The following is an 18345-nucleotide window of genomic DNA, read 5'->3' as shown; positions in this document are numbered from 1 at the left end:
TGTTTTTTCTTTGAGATTATTTCTTGCTTCTTTCAATCCCTGTTATTAATGAACTGTCTTCATTTTGTTTTCCTCTGTGGAATTATCGTCAAGGAACTGAATTTTAATTCATCTTTTCATCCTAAATTCCTTCTTGCATTATGCCTTTAAACTTTTTTCCTTAGACACTTCTGTTCACAATTAGACATTTATTGCTCTAATTGTCTCTCTTTTGATCAAATATTTCTCTTCTGTTCTGGTTTTATTCCTGATCAAAAGAAGACTATCAGTACTGTAACACCAAAGGAATAGATACTAAGCCCTAGTAGTTGGTTAATGTATTATGAACTTTACCTCTCATTAAGTACAAGTTTCTGCTTTCCTCCCTCCTCCAATTCATGGCTATAAATGTCAGAATACTAGAAAGTCCATTTTTAGAGAAATATCACCATAAAATTATGAAAATAAACAGTACACAATATGTAATTATTTATTCCAGGAAAACCTTTTCAGTAGTTCTGTAAGTATCCACTTAGCAATGCCAATCCTGATATATTCTTCTTAAGTGTCTTTAAAAAAAATTCAAGTGAGGTACATAATATTTCTAACTTAAAATCTCTCCATTCATTTAGGGAGAGTGGGTAGAGGAAATCAAATGAGAGCACAAGCTTCGAACAAAGAAGGCACACTTAACGTCTTCTTGAAGAGTTCAATATTGACTTTTTAGCTGTTTATCAGAGTGAGAGGTGATGCCTAAGAATTCCAAGTTGGTTTTCTTTAGGAAGTGCTGAGTACTTTCAAGCAGAGTGTTAAAGAGACACAAATGCAATATTCATGACTCATTTTGGAAATGATCCTTTTTTTATGCCAACTTTTTGATTCCTCTTGGAACAGAGTTACATTTCTACTACCTACAACCTAATCCTCACATTTATCCTGACTGGTTGGGTAATTCCATCACTTCAGACTTAGACTGGGTGGAACAGGTTTTACTCATATTTTAAGAGACATATGGGCTTTTAGCACAATAGCATTACAGAAACCCAGGAAAAATGATATTATTACTTATACTAAAACTACTACATTTTGACAGTGTTAAAATTAACCATAATTCCAAAAGCGTAAGTGCCACATACCCAGAAACTGCAGGAATATTAACAGGGTGCCTAAATTCTGACAGTGAATAAATCAATTGGGTAATAGCAGAAAGTGTGAATTAGCATTCACATGCACACTGTATTTGTATTTTAAATAAAAAGTTACTTTCACTGATGATCTAGTGATCTTTCTTTGGAGGGTGGTCCTCTGATAATAAGACTATACTTTAGAAAGACTAAGCTAGTATGTCATCATGGGCTACATATTTTACTCTTGAAAGTAACTTGTGGAAAAATAAGTAACTTGTGAATTAAAGATATGAGAGAATGGAGTAAACTTTGAAAAATATACATAATTCCAAGTAAAAGGAGAAGCACGGGAATCAGGTGCTGTGGCAGTATAGAACTAATGATCAGCACGGTATTTACTACATGTCACTAATAATAATGGTAATAACAGTAGTGATAATACATTTATTAAACACTTCCGCATATTGAGAATTATGATAAATAATTGCCCTGTGTAAGGACTAGGCAATATTTTGGAGAAAAATGAGATACAGAGAGATTAAGTATCTTGTTGGAGGTCGCATGGCTAGTAAGTGACTTAGTAAGGTAAATAACAGGAAAGACTGTGATTTGAATCCAGGTCTTTCTGCTCTTTTTCGCTACGAATTGACTAGAATAAAAGCCAGGAAACTAGGTATAACTTGTTGATGCACTGTCCAGGCACACGTACCAGAGATTAGAGAAAAAGGCTGAAAGGTGTCTACATGGGCACCTGAGAAGCAGATTACCCAGTGTGCAAGACATCAGAAACCAGCCAGCAGACTAATTCAAGACCTTACCGACTTAACAGTGAAGGAGCCCCGGTTAACCACCAGACTTAACTCTCTCTTGCTTAGGTCTTGGAAAGGGCAATACTTGATTTCTAAATCTCATGAACACAGCCAAGGTCAGGCAGAAAGAAGGCATTTTTAAAATCTACCTTCAGGGAATTGATCAACAAATCGCATTGATGCTACATCAAAAGTTTAACTCAAATTTGACTCCTTTTCTCTTTCCTCATTGCCATCACCTTTAACAGAGTCATTATTTGTGCCTGAAATATTGAAGGAGCCTCCTGACTTGTCTTCCTGCTTCACTATGGCTCATCCCATCCAGGCTTTCCTAAGATAGATGCTTAAATGTACTTCCAGAGATTGGTCCCTAAATGTAAATCTGATGGTGTCTCTCTCCCATTTAACTCCTCCACTCCCCTCCCCCACAACCGGAGCACTGGTTTAAAAGTACAGAAAGAATTCAGTCCCGCATTTCCTGGCATGCTAAGCCGTTTAAATCTGGCTCAAACCAACCCCAGTTCTATTCCTTGGCATTCTTTCCTCAAAACACAGTCCAAACCCTCTGAACATCTCATTGTTCCTGGATGGTTCTCTTTTTTTTGTGCTTTCTTACCTGTACTTCTTTGACCACTTCTTATTCTCTCTGCCTGAAATGACCTTACCATTTTGCTCTATTTGAGGAACTCCTATTTCCCCTAAAACCTAATTAGAATGTTACTTCCTTTGTGAAAAATTCCCTGATTCTTCCAACTGAGTGCTCTCCTCATTTCTGTTATTTTTTCTCTAGAGAATATCATATTCCATTATTTATTATAATATTTATCACATTATAATAATTGCCTGTTGATGTGTTTATTTCCATCGTTACATTATAGCTTCCTTGAGGTAAGAGACTACATATATATTATTCATCTTTGATTTCCCAGTGTTTATTAGAACTTATGGCATATAGTGGATATTCAAAATATCTCTTAGAAGAATGAATGACCCCTCTTATGATTAAATAATACTAGTGACTATATTATATGATTTAAGGTGCACTAGAAATGAACTATCCCTCCACAAACTACATACCTTTTTGACTTTTGAATTTCTAAATTTATATTAGAAGATTTTAAAATTTTTGTTTAGCTATTTAAACCCATAATTAAAAGCATTGTTTTTAGCTTTGGAGTGGGAGGTAAACATTATAAGACACACAAAAATATGCACGTTTTAATTTATTAGAATCTTTTATGAAAATAAATTTTAATGAGGAAAGAAAAGAAGAATAATGTTATGATAATTTTGACAGGAGGTGGACAGAAGGGAAGAGTAGAAAGGACACTGTGCATTTATTCAGCATCATTTATTATGCCACTATTATGTGTCAGGTAATGTATTAGCCACTGGGAATACAGATCAATAAGAAACTGCCCTGCTCCAAAAGGAGTCAGGGAATATAAAGGGGAGACTAGAAATATTCACTAACATATTTCACTTATACCACAATTGTATATAGTTGTAGGTCCTATCTTCATCAACCATCAAGTTCTTTGCCTTTCTCCTCAAATTTTCTGAAGTGGTTTTAATTAAACCCTTTAAATGTAATTGGTCATATAACAGACACTTTGGATTTTGGAGTGGGATTTTATCTACAAACATCCTGTAATTTTGGCCAGACAGCAACCCATTTGTCTTAATAAATTATCTAAAACTAGAATTTAACCATTTAGATATTTTAAATAATAAACACCTGCAAAACTACCACTCAAAACAATCGACTTCTCACCATTTCCTTTACTCATTCCTTTCCTCTGACTCAACCCACTTGATGTAACCATAATCTTGAAAATCAACCTTCCTTGTTATATTCTACGTATTATATGTATTCCTTGATAAATATATTTAAATTATTTTAGGTTTCAGCTCAATAAAAAAGAACCTCCTCTGATGTAATGTTTTAGCACTGTTCATTCAATATTATGTTGCTAAGATTTATCCATATTGTTGTATGTTTCTGTAGTTTATTAATTTTGAGTGCTTTATAATATTTCTTTTGTGGTATTCCAAGTTTTGTATCTACTCTTCTGTTGACAGGCATTTGGATTGGTTCAATTTATGCAGCTGACAGCAATTTTTACCAATTAAATAAGTATAAAATAGCATCTCCTTGTGGTCTTGATTTGCAATTCTCTGTTTTCTAATAATGCTGACCATCCTTTATGTGCTTATGGGCCATATGTATTTTCTCTTCTGTGAAATGTCTGCTCCTCTCCCCTGATTCTATTGAAATGTTTGTGCTTTCTTATTGATTTGTAAAAGTTCTTTATATATTCTTGATATTTATTTTGTGTTGATTTTGTATAACATAAGCATCTTCTCCAAGTTTATTTATATTTTTCTATTATAAAGATGTCTTTCAATGAACAAAAATTTTTAATTTTAATAGAGCTAAACTGACAATCATTTTTTATAGTCACTTTTTTTTTTCTTATTTAAGAAAACATTTTCTACTCTGAGGTCTGAAAGATATTTACATATTCTACTAAGAATTTCAAGGTTTTTGACGTTTAAGATCTTAATCCATGTGGAATTGATTATCGGATATATGTTTTGCCTATTTCATCTTTTTTCCATGAGGGTAGCCACTTTCCCCATCTCCATTTACTGAAAAGTCCCTTATTTCCCTGCTTGGTGACATGCTATATTTGTCATATACCAAAGTTCTATATAAGTAGGGATCTGTTACTAAGCTCTCAATACTTGCCTGTCTCTGTACCAATATAACTGTCTTAATAACTATATCCTCATAAGAACTATTGAAACTAGGTAGAGCAGGTTCCTCTACCCTGCTATTTCTCAGTAGTCTAGCTATTTTCAGTCCTTTATTCTTCTCTTTAGAATCATATTTTCAAATTTTGTGAAAACCTGTTTTGAAATTTTGACTAGAATTGAATTGGATCTGTAGATCAAATTGGGAGATAATATCTTCACAATCTTCTTCCTATCTATGAACATGGTATATCTCTCAATAATTTCTAGGTCTTTAATATTTATTAATACAATTTTATTCTTTTCCCTGTAGAAGTCTTACACATTTTCTATTCTTTTTTTTTTTTTTTTTTTGTGGTACGCGGGCCTCTCACTGTTGTGGCCTCTCCCACCATGGAGCACAGGCTCCAGATGTGCAGGCCCAGCGGCCACGGCCCATGGGCCCAGCCGCCCCGCGGCACGCAGGACCCTCCCGGACCGGGGCACGAACCCGCGTCCCCCGCATCGGCAGGTGGACCTCCAACCACTGCGCCACCAGGGAAGCCCTCTATTCGTTTTTTAATAGATATTTGATATAACATTTAAATTTCATCTATTTCAGGTTCTCTTTCTTGTATTTACCCCTGAATCTAAGATTTCCTTCCTATATTTCTGTATTTATATGTTTTTGTAAGAAGTCAATATAATAATACATCGTTTGATACCTAATTATTTGTCCCCAAAGTGAGCTAAAAGCAGGTTTCTTTCCTTTTGATGCAATCATTTTAAAAAGTAAAGCATTTTAGAGAATTTAATAAGAAAAAATGATTAACAGCATTTTGCTTAGGCAAAACCAAAAAGCTTTAAATGGTTATGATCTTTCCCTCTACAAATGAGATTTTCAGCATTGCTATGGGACTAAAGATAAAGAAGGGATAATTAAATGCTGTTTAATGGTTTATATATTTTTAAGAGTACACAGATTTTCTATGTACTCTATGAAAGAAAAATGTGTCAGCTTGCAGTTGGATTCCACAAAAATTGCATAATTATAGGTCTCATAAACAATATAGATTTATGGATTAAAGCAGTATCACTTATTGGAAACACAATATTTTTCTAATAAAATTATACTTAGGTAAAAACATTATTTTCATTTCTGGGCCCACTTCAAGGTACCAAATAGTTTAGGTAAAGCTAAAATTAAGCATCATAAAATGTATACAAAGCTGAATTACTTCTTACATGGTCAAGATGGAAGAATTTGCAATTTTCTTGTGATTTGTTGAAACAAGATTAGCCTTCCGGGGATTTGAATCAACATTGTCCACGCAACGAAAATTAGGCTCTATTACACAAATTTATCAGCCATTGTGAACTCTCTGTATTTCTTTTATTGCAGAAAAAAGTCATTGAGAAAAGTCACTAGGAGAAACTCAGCTAAGACAGTACGAGAAAATGTGGAGACTGGGCCAATCATTTCTGATAGACTGACTTGTGACATAACTATACACAAAGTGAACTCTTCACTAACTCTTTTCTTGCTGAGTGTCATGGACAAATCTAAATTCTTATAATTCCACAAATACGCCTACAAACAGATTACATTTGAAAGAAAAAAGTATTTAGCTTTCTCAATAAGCATGCAGAGTATGAGAGAAAAGCTAGTATAACCTGAATTATTTTAAAGAAAGAAAATGTATGCTTCCATATGAATGATCTAAAGCCTTGGTTGTAAAATTGGCCTTTGGCAAGACACACATGAAGTCTTTAAACTGGGTATAAATTTAGCTGCCTTTCAGTTTCTAGTAAGTTTGTTTTTTTTCTCCTTTTCTAGAGAGAGAGAGTTAATAATATGTCAGTTCAACTGGAAGAATTTTGAGTAAAATGGAACACAAAAAAATAATTGGAATGTTAGAAAGTAATTTCAATGACCACAAATGGACTGTCAGTTCATAAAACTTCATCATTTAAAAGAAGAGAAAAATGTTTTCACTTGCAAAGATTAAATTCATGAATGATGGAATAATCTACACTTACATATATTTTTCCTTTGGTTATGTGTTTTAATATGAGTAAAATAATTTTATTTAGAATTATGGAATTGTGTAAATAATTTTTACATTTTTCTACAACTAATATATATCATTGCATCATTCTAAGAGATCAAGTTAATTTAAAAATATACAAAGTAATGCAAGAAAATGTGAAAGGTTATATAATATTTGTTTGGCTTGTAATTGCTTTGAATTTCCTCCTCTATAAAAATACTTAGAAATATAGTCCCAGAAAAAAGTATAACATTTTGTTTTAAACTTAACAGTAAAGAAGAATCATTGGTAACATCAGATGAGAATAACTCTGAGAATTCAAAGATTACAGGTAATATTTCTTTAATTTTTAAACAGAATATATTTATTTTGTTAAAGCCTTCAATTATAACAATCTTACATAGGTGCAATTATCTTAACCTTTCAGATACCTATATCCCAACAATTGTTTATTCTCATGAGGACAAGGAAAACTTGGAAACCAGTAATCAGAATGTAAAAGATGTAAACACAGAACATGATGAACATAATGAAAAAGAATTAGATTTGATGGTAAGTGCTCTGTTTGCCTCGGTATTAGAGAAGATGAATCCATTTATGCTTCAAAGATGCTGCAATGCCTGCCTTTCAATAGCTTCAACTAATAAATAATTTGCAAATGTGAAAGTGCAGCCTATTCTGTCCTTGCATCTCTAGCTTGATCAACAAGGCACTTTGATTTCAGTATGTTGCTTCTGGTCTCTGCAATGGTAAATTAATGACATTCATTTCTTACCTATTTATCAGTCGCTCTGAGTAATAGTTTGTAGGAATTACAGAAGAGGTAGTACTATCCTAATGTGCATTTCTAATCTTTGTGACAAGTGTACACTTATCATAATCTCGTCTGTAAAATGAGAGGGCTGGACTAGATGATTGTTAGGGTTCTGCCCAGCTCTACAAGTCTGATTCTTGCATTTAGCAGCATTTTTTTTTTTTACTTACATCTGTGAGAATCTCTAAGTTCTATATCATTGGAAAGTATTAAATTACCAAATGAGGATAAAATAGCCTGTGCCATATTTTTCAAACAGGAAACAAATTCAGAATGGTACAATTTAGTATTAAATTTGTTATCATAAATTTCACACTTGGTGAACATTCAATCTATTTGGGATTTTTAGGGGGATGGTTTAGATAGCATTTTTATCACAAAGGAAGAAATAGGAGTAAATGAGTCACATAATGCAATTTATCCTTTACTGTATTTGGTTGGAGCTCATATCATTAGGATACATGGATTCATAATCATCTAAGATTAAAATGACATTTGCCTCTTCAAGTGTCAGTGCTGAAACAGAAAAGAAATGGAGCTCACCGCTTTCCCCACACATTCCACCCTTTCTATAGTGATATGGAAGCTGCATCACTAAAGTATGCAATTTACTTTGCTCCAACTTTAAGAAACTACAAAGTTGTCACCCATTGTGAGAATTCTCACCAGCTGAAAGTTAACATCGCCACCTTTTTCAAACCACAGAATATAATGAAAGGGCCCTGAAAAATCACATACTTCACCAATATACCTCATTACAATCAGCAGGCTCAAATATAAAAGTTTGTTTAGAAGTTACTGAGATTGTACATCCAATAAATGAATAGGGAGCTGTAATTTAGATGCTAATTTGCTCCATGCTGATGTTAATGCATAAAACAATGAAGCTCTATAATAGATGGAAATACAACCAAATCTGTGGAACCCACAGGCATTGGCTTACAAGACAGCTGTGCAGTTGACAAGTAACATGAGCCTTATGTGAGAAGAAGGGGAAAACGCAAGATTTGCATATAATTATTGAGATCATGCAAATGTCAGTTATGAGAAAAAAAAAAAAAACACAGGCATCTCACTGTTAAATCCTGACAGTTGGCATCACTGAAGAGCTCAAATACATTTGAGCACCAGTTGGCAGAGGGTCATTAAAACAGAATTTGCAGAGACATTAACTCCCTCACTTTTCTTTGAGTGACGTTTTGCTATTAATAGTTTGCAGAGGCTTTGCAGAAAACATATTAATAAGAGAAACTGTAATAGGGGCACCTACAGCAAGTGTAAATGCAGAAAGGGGCATCTAGGAAGCTGCTCTCTAATTGATTAGCATGGAGCTATCAATGTGTATATCCTAAGTGAGGAGAAAGTGCAATGACAAGCAAGAATAGTTGAATAATACAATGTGATATTTGGAAGCTAGGAAAGAGAGTGATTAATTTTGGCCCCTTTTCTGATTAATCTCATTCCCAAGTCATAGCCTACATGGATACCCCCAAAACATCCAGCTTCCACAATTTGTGCAAAATCCACAAATGAAGTGAATCAAGGAAATATACCAGATAATTACTAGCCAAGTTAATGAAACCTATCTAATTTGCTTTGTATATTTAAAATCATTTGATCATTATTTTTTGTGTTTTTATCCCTTAAGATAAATCAACATTTAATAAGAAGTACTGCTTCCAGAGATGAAAAGAATACAGTCAATTTTCCAAATAAAGCTGAAGGGTTACAGAAGAAGCAAATCCATGACGAAGTATACACTGACTTGTTTAAAAGGCCTTTGTCTTCAAGTTCATCAGCAGAAAGATCCTTAAAGGGAGAGTTTTACCACAATGAAAAATATTCCTCAGGAAATAAGTGTAGTTATCAACCTTCAGAGGAAATTACTTCAGATATGGGAGAAATCAAGCCATCACTGGGAAATACTAGTAGTGACGAAATAGTGCAAGTACATATTGGTAGCAAAGAAGTACTGGATAATAATGCTAATCCAGCCCAAGGGAGAGGCAGAGTGCAAATATCTTGTCCCTCTGCAGATCAACTAATGGCAGACAACCTTAATCAAAACCTTGAAGGAGAAGCTAAACAAACTGAAGTAAAAGATTGGGGATGTTTAAGAGGTGATTTCCGTTTGGATTTCCATTCAGAAGAGTCTGTAGAAAAAGGATCTTCCAAGAAAGCTTATGGCAATGGTAAGAATGAGGAGGGGCAAGGAATATGTTTAGGTGTTAATGAAGAACACAGCAAAAATTTTCAGTCAATCTTACATGAACAAGAAAGGAAGATGAGCCACTCTGAAATAAGTGTGGAAGGGATGGGAGCCAGTAACAGAGACCTAACTGCTCTGCCGAGTAAGGATACCCCAATTCATGACCAGTCAATCAGAGCAGATACATTTAATTCACCAAGGACAAATCGAAGCTGGGAGGAAGCTGTGTTAACAACCTCAGACCTCGATCTCTCGACTAGTGAGGGCGCTATTTTAGGAGGGATGCCTGGTCAAGCTTGTTTACCAAGAAATAGAAATGTTTTGAGGAATGAGTATCTTTTCCAAGTTGAAGAAGAAAAATCAGCCTGGATTAATCCCGAAGATCAAAATAAGAACACCCAGCATAAACAAAGTTGGAATGTTCTGGAAAGTCTGGGAAGAGCAAGAGAGAGTAAGACAAATATAACAGAGCAGACCAAAGAACAAGCAGATTGTGGAGACATGTGGGAAAAAAGAGATAATACAAGGAGTTTGAAAGCTAATCCTACAGAAGAATTGTTTACCTGCCAAGAAACAGCGAGCTGTGAACTGTCTTCTCTAGCTGATCATGGTATTACTGAGAAAGCAGAAGCAGGTACAGCTTATATAATTAAGACAACATCAGAAAGTCCTCTAGAAAGCATGTCTGCTAGAGAAAAAGCAATAATTGCTAAGCTACCTCAAGAGACAGCACGAAGTGACAGGCCCATTGAGGTAAAGGAAACAGCGTTTGATCCACATGAAGGGAGAAATGATGATTCACATGATACCCTTTGTCAACGAGATACAGTAGGTGTAATCTATGACAAAGATTTTGAAAAGGAATCATGTTTAGGTATTTGTAATGTACATGTAGATGAAATGGAGAAGGAAGAAACCATATCTATTTACAATCCTGGTAAGACACATGACAGGAAGAAATGTGTCATTGGAAATACAACATCTGTAGAAGAATCCTCACAGGTCATTACAGGCTATCAAAAAGCAGCCTCAAAACTAGATTTACATTTGGGAATGTTACCAACAGATAAAAAAATATTTCCAGAAAATAGAGATCACGGGCAGATCCAAGAATTATCAAAGAAAACGAATACAGATGCCGTTATTCATTCTGCTTTAAACTCAGACACTAATAGAGCTTCTCAGAATGGCTCTCACATTTCTAATCACCAAGTTAAAACTTCACTGCCATCTCATGAACAGGCCACTGCTATAGAGAATGCAATTACTAACATGACTCTCCAATCTATTTCTTCTAAATCAAAATATAATTGTAATCCAACAAGTGAAATCCAGGGTGCTGAGAATCACCATCCTCCTGCGTCTACACCTGAAGAAGTTTCCAAAAGTTCAAGAATAGTGACATCAGATAGTACGAGGGAAAGATGTATAGGCCAGATTGTCCAACAAGGAGAATGCAGTGTGGAGAAATCTCTAGGGCCAACAATTTTAATCAGTGAAGCTTCTGAGAACATGGAAGAGGCAAGGAATGAAAAAGAAGGATTAATAAACTCTGGACAATCACTGTGCTCTTCAGGAGACAAGGAATCTGAGAGCCCTGCTTCTGACAATCTCCCTGCCCAGGGAAGTCAAGCTCAAAGGGAATCTCTGCTTTCGAAATACACCAACTCTAAAATACCTTATTTCCTTTTGTTTCTGATATTTCTTGTAACCATCTATCAGTATGACTTAATGACCGGCTTGGCATTCTACATTTTTTCATTGTACTGGCTGTGCTGGGAAGGGGGAAGACAAAAAGAGTCTGTCAAAAAGAAGTAACCTCAGCACTATTATTATTCTCTCTTAAAAGATAAGCTATTTAGCCCCAAACATTTGGATTGGTGAAAGAGACTATTCGTTGTTCAAAGAGCCAGCACAGTTTTTCTCTTGAAGGATCATTTAGAAAGGAATGCGTATGAAGTTTGCTCCTTCATATAAGTAATTATTCTATATAGGACCATTATGTTTGGATCATTAAATACCTATATGAATATGAGATCTGAAGCACGTCAAGTTGAAATTAGGTACAGCTGTTGCTCCTTAGCAGGCAATGAAGTTTCAATGCTTCATGTCTCTTCACTACTTAAAGTGCCATTTCTTGCATTCATTTCTTTTGCAGTAAAGCTTCATTTTTTTTCGAGTGTATTTTTCCCTCTACTTTTTTAAAAAATAGATAAAACATGGACAATGGCAGAAGACTTTTTTTTTTGTCTTTTAATACTGACCATGAAATTTGCATTTACCACTGTATCATTTATTAGCACATTTTGATAAATCGAATCTTTCAACTTTGATTATATATTTTTAAGAACAACACTCATGCATATTGAAATGTGATTTAACCTGAAGAAACACATTGTGTACTTGAATAACACTTAATACACATACACGTTTTATATCCTGCATACCTACAAAGTCAGGGCATTCGTAACCCAAATATGACAAAGACTGAAACAATCAAGAGATGATCTTTCAGTTCTGCAAAATTTGGGGGATGGCCTGTCTTTAAGCAATATTTTTCTCTTTTAAAGGGAGATTGTATAACACAGCTGAACAATTTTGACGTCAACTATTATTCAGAGTTGGAAATTTAAATTAAAAGTTCCAGAAGCATTGCTTCAGAATGAATTTGTACCTATAAAGCATAAAGCATTAAATGATAACAATAATTAAAAAAGATTTCCTAATGAACTATTTTACTTGGTACTATTTTTTGTCTTCAAACAAATTTTTAACTTTTCTCATTATAAAACAATAAATTATTCCCCAAGGTGCATTTAGAGAACAAACAACTAATCATTGGTGATATTTATTATATAGTTATCAGGTTGTTAAATGATAACTCAAATTTTTAAGGAGACAAATAGGTAGATATGGAGATCTACTGAGAGAGAAATGAATATCCAGTATAGCAGTGACTTCAGTTACTGTTATCATCTATGGCTAAGTATGTGAAATAATGGAACTAGTCATTTTAGTCACATAGTGGTAATGCAAATAATCGTATACAATTGATTTCAACAACTATTTATTGAATGACTAATATATGCAAAACCTTGTGCTCTGTTCTATGGCAGAGCACTTCCTTTGATACCCTGAATGGCTAGTCCTCAGGGAGGAGGCATCGATATGTATTTTGATGTTTTTGACTTGGCCAGAAATATGGAAGAAAGTCATATTGAGGGAGCCCACTTGGGTGATTTCTTTTTAACGGGAACTTCTTTTATGGAGAATATAACATTGATCTTCAGAGAGAAAAAGTAATCTGTTTATTAACCTGTAAAGGTAAATTCAATGACTAACACTTGTATATATTATCTTACACTCCTAAGAAACATGCATGCATGGGAAGACAACATGAGAATGAAGCATTTAAACTGACTTTCATGTGGTAGTAAATGATTTCCTTAATTTTCATTAGGTACACAACTATTTCCAAATCCCCTAATTGCATGCTTGTCTTAAGTCCCATTGAAATTGAATGCTTGACTTTAACTTTTTAGTTGAACAAATACAAACATCCTGAAGTAGAACTTAGGGCAAATATTTGATTGTTTGAGAGAGCATATTTTCATTAAATACAAGTGGGATACTGTAGGCTCTACCTAGAATATTATCTCTAAAATTGCTATCTTGATAATTTTGTTGACAGGTCTAGATTACAACGAAGTTAGGGTTAGCATTTCTTCAGTTCCTAATGGCTTGGTTTTTGCATTCTACCTTTAAGAGTTTCAGTCAATATGCCATATCTTATTAATGCAAAGAACACTATATTACTTTATGAACACAGGTGTCCAAACTGTAATTGTTCCCTTATACATAAAAGAATGTAACTTTTTTTTTATCTCTTTTATTTGACTTTTGGTAACATTAACTTACTATACCTTCTCATGCATATTTGTAATGTGACGAGAAGTTTCAAAGGATTTAAAATACTCCATTGTGTACTTTTCTGCAGGCAAAGAAGAAATAATTGGTGATTTAACTGACTTTCCAAACATTACTTATGAAGAATTAGAAATAAAGTCATAAGAACTATGAAACTATTGCCAGGTGGAGAGGTAGATTTTTGCAACCTGTTTTGGCCACATCACTATGTTGAACAAGAAAAGTGGATCTCAGGAAGAACTGGCAGCCCCTGGTTAATAAAGATTTGACTGTGAATCATCATGACAAGGGTCAACTTTATAAGCATAGCTGCCTTCATCGTGTCCCCTCAAGTATTGGTTAAGGGCCAAAAGGGTGTGGCATGAGAATAAACAAAAAGAAGTATATTGTACATCTGCTTCTATAGTGGGTAAGAAATGTGATGTAATAACCATCACCTTTTTATCTTGCTGGGCTTCTGACTATTAGAAACAAAGTTCTAAAAATTAATTTGCGAGTCAAGCAAGTGTAGGTAGTAAAATCAACTATCTCAAAAAATCACATCTGTATAAGCCACCAATATCTCAATAGATTTTTCAATGTAAGAGTAAATAGGTAAATGAGATGACATTCACCTCTCAATATTCACGAACATTGGCTTAATGCAATTGTGTTTCCCTGCTGAGTTCCAATATTTTGATAGTGAATTTTTTCAAAGAATATATATATATATTCTGCACCATTTTGTGAGAGAAACAGGATCATCTTTTGTCCTCTTAAACCAGTCTTCTGGTTAAATGGAAAACTTAAAAATATCCACACCAAATTTGGGGAAATAAGTATTTTTCCCAAATACCATTCATGATACTCTCTTAATAATTTTTTTCAGTCATGAATATTATTTGATCTCACTAGACCTGTTGTCTTCTTTATGAGTCTCAATTTTTGCATATAAATTTTTGCAAAAAAGCAAACAAAGAAAAACAAAAAACTAGCAGGAAAACTAGTAAAGATGTAGACAGGAAAGCTGTCATCCCCAGAGCCAGTACATCTACTGATTTCTGATGTCATGATCTCTGACTTTTAAAAATTTCACTGAGTGAATACAGAAATTGAATGATGCAATAAAGATCGTGGTTTGTTAATTTAAGTCTTGTCTTAGCCAATTCCGTGGAACTGAGGAAAAGGACTGACTCTGATTCTGCAGCAAGGTGTGAAAGGACTATGACAGGCCATGCTCCTCCAGCATCTCCACAGTTGTACTCCTACATAAAGAGAACAACTAAAAAAGTTACTTTTATTTATTGGATTAAATTAATTTGCTTAATTTTTTTCTACTTTATTTTTTTCTACTTTCAGAAATAATTCATAATAAAACTCATGGCAACATAAGTTACTTTTCATCTTTTAAAAATAGATTCAGTCATTAATACATTTCCATAATTTTACCCAAACCTCTTTAAATAGCTAATCAAATTTTCACTAGACTTTCAGCCTAGTTTGAACATGTTTTACAAGAAATATTATTACAGTGTGTTAAAACCTTATTAAACAAACAACTCTTTAAAAAGTTCAGCATTTTTATTTTGTGTCATTTCTATATTTGTTAGATGCATACATACTACCTTCATTCGTCAAATATGAAGCAAAGTAGTATGTGAAAATTTAAGGAAAAATTCCCTAAGTCTTTTCCTAATATATTCAGCTCTTTATATTCATAATAATAAAGTAAAGAGTATCATGGGTGAATCAATAGTGGATCACCAAGAAATCACTTTTATTTGTCTGAGACGATGCAAAGATCTGATTTTGCAGCATATTTCAATGCCTAATTAAGTTACTGGTCTTGGTTGGAATCAGTGCATCATCCTTCTTATCACCCCATCTGAACCACGCAGCCCTAATTCCCACTGCTCTTTGCTTCAAGTCTTCTGTCAGTCAAGCAAGTCACACTGTCCCTAGAACGTGCCATGCTCATCCATTCCTCTGTGACTGCTCGTGTATGCCCCTCTGTCTAGAAATCGCTTTCAGTTATCTTTCCTCCTCTCTTCCTACCCCACTCTGTACATTTTTCTATGTACTGTTTTAGTCCCCATCCTTTTGAAGTCTCCTAATATTTCTGTTGGTGGGATCTCTTCGTTTTCAGGTCTCTTATGACACTAACCGTCTTGCATGCGCTAGGTATTTGACTGATTATACTAACTGGACCATCTGCTTGTTCAAGACAGGAATGTGGCTTCTTCCCTCCAATCACCTCACAAGGTCTAGTTTATAGGAATCCTCAGTCAATACTTGTGGATAGAATTGAATTGCAGTGATGTCTCCTTCCTATGCTGTCCCTGAAATGTGGACAGGATACTTTGAGGTCTGATTTTAAAATGAATAAACAATCAAAGCAAAGCTGGAATGTTTTCATAAACTACCAAAGACAATGTAGAAAAAGGCAAAGAGAATGTAGCTACAAGACAGAGTGGTGCAGTGGATCTGGGATGTGGGAAAGAAAGACAAAAATCCTTCCTCTCCATTCTTCTTAACAATTAAATTAGTTTTCTATATTTATTAATTATTCCTAGCACAAGAAACATTCCCTTCATTCTATTTCATGGGAAATACTATACAGATTATATATTAAAAGAATAATAACGCATAACTTAATTTGCTGGCTAATGTGAAAATTAAGAGAACAAGGCATGTCTTCAGATAAAGAAGCTTAGTAGATTAAAAACCAACAAACATCACAAGATATGAAGTGTAAGAAACTCAATCTTCCTAACTGCTGCCATGCCCTTTGAAAATGGCTGATCTCTGAATTTCACACCTGTTCTGCATGTCAACTTTTAGGATAAGCAAACAGAACAACTAGCAAAGATAGTAAGTGGATTTTTAAAAAGGAAACATTTGCCTGATTAGCCTATGAGAGTATCTATATATACTGAAACACACACACATATACATGCACACATACACACAAAGGCACACACATACATACATGTATTCCAAGATCTGATAAATGACAATATGGCAGTAAACAGTCTACTAATACTATGCATAGTGAATATATATAATGTAATATATAAAGGGTTTATCCTTTCTTTGAAGAGATTCACTCTATCATATTTAGATATGAAACTAAAATGATAACACAAAGATACGCCTGTTTGGGGGGCAGAGTCTAAACGAAAGCAGTATATGGCCTAGAAATGTAGTAGCATGCCATATAACAGCTTAAGACCATTAGCAATTAGTCTCTTAAGACTTAAAGAAAAGCCAGATACATATCTAGTCTATTGTAGAATTCATCAGTATCATGCATCGGTTGAGTTGGTTCTGAGTGGAAACACTTAAAATTTCCTAAAGACACACTCTATAAAGCATAATAGCAGAGAGAGAGTTTAAAAATCACTATACGAGGTTAGAAATTCTCTTTGTAAACACTTAAATAACCCATAACCTACTTTTAATAATTCTATGTAGGTTTTAATGAACAGCTTATAAAATTTTTTAGTGTGGGGTATTTATGAATATATCACACATGTAAATCATTTTTACACATACATTCTACAAATGATATTGATATTTTGTTACTACACATTAAGTGACTCTTCCCAGTTAATCCATAAATCTTTGGGAAAATTCAATTGTCATTTTTTATTATGCACATAAACTTTCCCTGTGTTTCTCACTTCTCAGTCCTGCCTAAGAAAGAGAATAAAGGTTAAAGAAAGGATAATTTATTTCCTACCTTCACAGATATGAGTGGGTATATTTTAAATACATTTCTACACTTTGAAAGTTGGAAAGGAAAATGAGATAAGAGATTATAAATGTCCTTCATATTTATTTCATAGTCTTTAATATTTGGGATCAGGCATATAGACTTCAATTTAAGTCAGTTGTCTTCTCCCATATAAATTCTTTGGCCTACATGATCTTACTCCCATGCTTAAATTAATATTTAAGTGCAACATGTTGATTTTTCATTATATGAATAAGTAAGGACAACAGTTGCAGCCTGAATCTTTGAGTATAACAGCTACATCTGTATCTTTATTGACCTATGCATGTGAGGTTCAACCTTTAATCATAATAATAGTAGTAATAATTATTATTGTTATAATAACACAATAGCCAACTTTTGAGTGTTTACAATAATTGGGCACTGTTTTAAACTCTTCATGTGAAAAACTCATTTATGTTTTATGACTTCATGAGAGAAGTGTTATTACTTTCCCATTTTACAGATAGATGCACAAAGGCTGGTTTTCCCAAGGTCACATGCTAGTCTAGATTCAGACTCCACCAGTCTTCCCCCAGAGCTGATCCTCTTAAACATTGTACCATGTTGTTCCTTCAGTTCAGATATACTAAGTTATCTTACAAATTGCAGTTATATGTTAGCATGCTGCATGGTGCTATACTAATATATAAGTACATTACATACTATGAGATATGAGTATACCATATATCTTGCAGAGATAATCCTATCTGAGGGAGTCCGGGATAAACTCTGGACCTGCCAAAAAGGCAGGAGACCATTGTTTTGTGGTGTGTGAGGAGAGGGGATTCCTTCCCTGTCTGCCCGCAGAAGGCAGAGCACTGCCTGAATGAGTTCCAGAGATATATGCGAGCAGTGGCTATCAGCTAGTACACTGTAAAGGAAATGTTTGTAGGTTCTCGAAGGGTAGGTGGGAATATGGAATTTGTAATGTGTATC

At 34.2% G+C, this 18345-nt stretch overlaps 1 protein-coding gene across 1 annotated transcript in view; it reads left to right on the top strand.

Moving 5' to 3' along the window:
• The window catches only part of PPP1R3A (protein phosphatase 1 regulatory subunit 3A), a gene marked incomplete at both ends in the record, with an annotated part of 36324 nt that extends 24781 nt beyond the window's left edge, over window positions 1-11543 (top strand). Inside the window, 3 exons of the mRNA XM_082632400.1 lie at window positions 6975-7033; window positions 7130-7254; window positions 9165-11543. Coding sequence (XP_082488526.1) covers window positions 6975-7033; window positions 7130-7254; window positions 9165-11543 — 2563 coding nt within the window. The remainder of the gene's footprint in view (window positions 1-6974; window positions 7034-7129; window positions 7255-9164) is intronic.
• Window positions 11544-18345: the final 6802 nt, after the last annotated feature.

The sequence above is a fragment of the Mesoplodon mirus genome, assembly GCF_964341445.2.
Source record: "Mesoplodon mirus genome assembly, chromosome: 9".
NCBI lineage: Eukaryota > Metazoa > Chordata > Mammalia > Artiodactyla > Ziphiidae > Mesoplodon > Mesoplodon mirus.
This window is presented reverse-complemented; position numbering and strand designations above follow the sequence as displayed.